The sequence below is a fragment of the Camelina sativa genome, chromosome 6 (assembly GCF_000633955.1).
Source record: "Camelina sativa cultivar DH55 chromosome 6, Cs, whole genome shotgun sequence".
Classification (NCBI taxonomy): Eukaryota; Viridiplantae; Streptophyta; class Magnoliopsida; order Brassicales; family Brassicaceae; genus Camelina; species Camelina sativa.
The window spans coordinates 8896118-8897802 of NC_025690.1; the positions used below are offsets into that span (position 1 = coordinate 8896118).

The 1685-nt window shown below is 35.8% G+C and overlaps 2 protein-coding genes across 2 annotated transcripts in view; both read right to left on the bottom strand.

The window, feature by feature from the left end:
• Nucleotides 1-1657, bottom strand: part of LOC104698833 (ALBINO3-like protein 3, mitochondrial) — a 5451-nt gene extending 3794 nt beyond the window's left edge. Inside the window, exons 1-5 of the mRNA XM_010414220.2 lie at nt 1439-1657; nt 1079-1150; nt 803-904; nt 629-685; nt 407-472 (exon numbers count right to left, since the gene is read on the bottom strand). Of these exons, the coding sequence (XP_010412522.2) occupies nt 407-472; nt 629-685; nt 803-904; nt 1079-1111 (258 nt within the window). The 5' untranslated portion in view covers nt 1112-1150; nt 1439-1657. The remainder of the gene's footprint in view (nt 1-406; nt 473-628; nt 686-802; nt 905-1078; nt 1151-1438) is intronic.
• LOC104698834 (ALBINO3-like protein 3, mitochondrial) overlaps nt 1403-1685 on the bottom strand; it is a 958-nt gene continuing 675 nt past the window's right edge. The window contains exon 3 of the mRNA XM_019246306.1: nt 1403-1543. Within this exon, the coding sequence (XP_019101851.1) occupies nt 1403-1543 (141 nt within the window). The remainder of the gene's footprint in view (nt 1544-1685) is intronic.

The window sequence follows — 1685 nt, forward strand, 5'->3', positions numbered from 1 at the left end:
TTGAACAGGTAGCAATGTAAAATAGAGTATTCCCAACAGAACGAATGGAATGAAAATGCTGTTCCAGGGAGTACTAGTAAACTGATAGCAGTTGCTCTTAACAAAACTCAGCCAAGACACTAGGTTTACAATGGAACAACACATACTCTTAAAAAAGGAAAAGGTCTAGTTTGAATGGCATAGTTTCAAGATTAGTCGCCAATACAGGTTTTAAAAAGGGAATATACGTCAAGTAAATCCGAGTTTTGTGTCCAAAGAAAACTTAGTTGAATGACCTTACGCTGAAACAGTATCAGTCACGATAATGGAAAAGACTATCTGGCTAGAACCTCTTTTTGTACTAACATAACCGGAAACAAGAATATGTGAGCTTCAGAAGGGGGTATATGATGAGAGATTAATCTACCTGAGGCATTTGGAATGAAAGGAAATAAAGACCAACTGTCAAAAGATTCAGAAATGTCTTGTAAGCCTGCAGAAGAATACATAAACAACCATCAATTGTTAGGTAACATGCATAAAGAAAATTTGAGATATTTCCTCTTTCAGTAGAATCTGGTAGTTTTACTTGATGCCAGGCAGTTCAACTTCCTGTTATCAAACTGCACAACGAAGTTGAAAAACTCACTTTTGCCAATTCAGCGAATTTATCAACTTTGTGAACTGAAGATGCTGTAAAAGTTATCTGCAGAAAAATGTATATATATTTCAAACAAGCAGAAAATAACAGGAAGTATAGTTCAGTAGAAATTATCCTAGTTGATGTAATGAGGAATGCAATAAGAGAAACAACAGTATATACCTGCGTGTTTGTGTAATGCAAACCAGCAATTAAAAAGGGGAAGAGTGGACCATAAAGACCATTGGGAATTTCAGTCAAATCTTGAAACCATAAAGCTCCACCCTGCAACCAATGGAACAAGGGATTCTATCAAAAGGAGAGTGAGGCAGAAGACATTTTCCAGAACATAGGCTTAATTACGATAGAAGGCCAGATATACAAGAAAATAATAGTCCTTCAATATATCATTTCAAAATATGCTTATAAGTGATCCCAATATACTGGCTGGTGACTTACCGAATCAAATCCAGGATGATCAGCAAGTGACATTCTTCTTATGCTAGTTATCCACAAGAAAAAACATGAAATCTGCAGAAGAGAATATGAAAGGAGTAAGCCTACAATTCTTGCCACTCAAAGAACTATATCTCATGTCATTCGATACAATATATTTACACCAAGAATGTTACATAAGTGGTAATAACTAAAAGACGCAGTAATAACACAAAACTAGCCATCTAAGCTCCATAAATATGGTCTCATTGATTCACTCATGGAAGAGTCAACAGGGCTACGAAATTCAAATTTTCTACAGAACTATGAGCGGCATGGAATATCAGATTACTTATAGTTCCTCAAGAAGATATGAAGTATCACCTGGATAGATAAATAAGCAGGAACCCACAAAAACGAAGGGCACCCGATAGCTTTTCTTTCCTTCCGGAAAAGCTTAAACTGATCAATAACACTCCTTCCTGAACCCTGTGGAGGCCAGAAAGGCGGTACTACGAAAGTACCACTATCAAATCATTATACAATGCTTTCACAACAACTTATGTTGAGTTCTGCATTAGCAATATCAATCCCACATAAAATTCAGAATCTGAAAAAAAAAAAAAAAAAA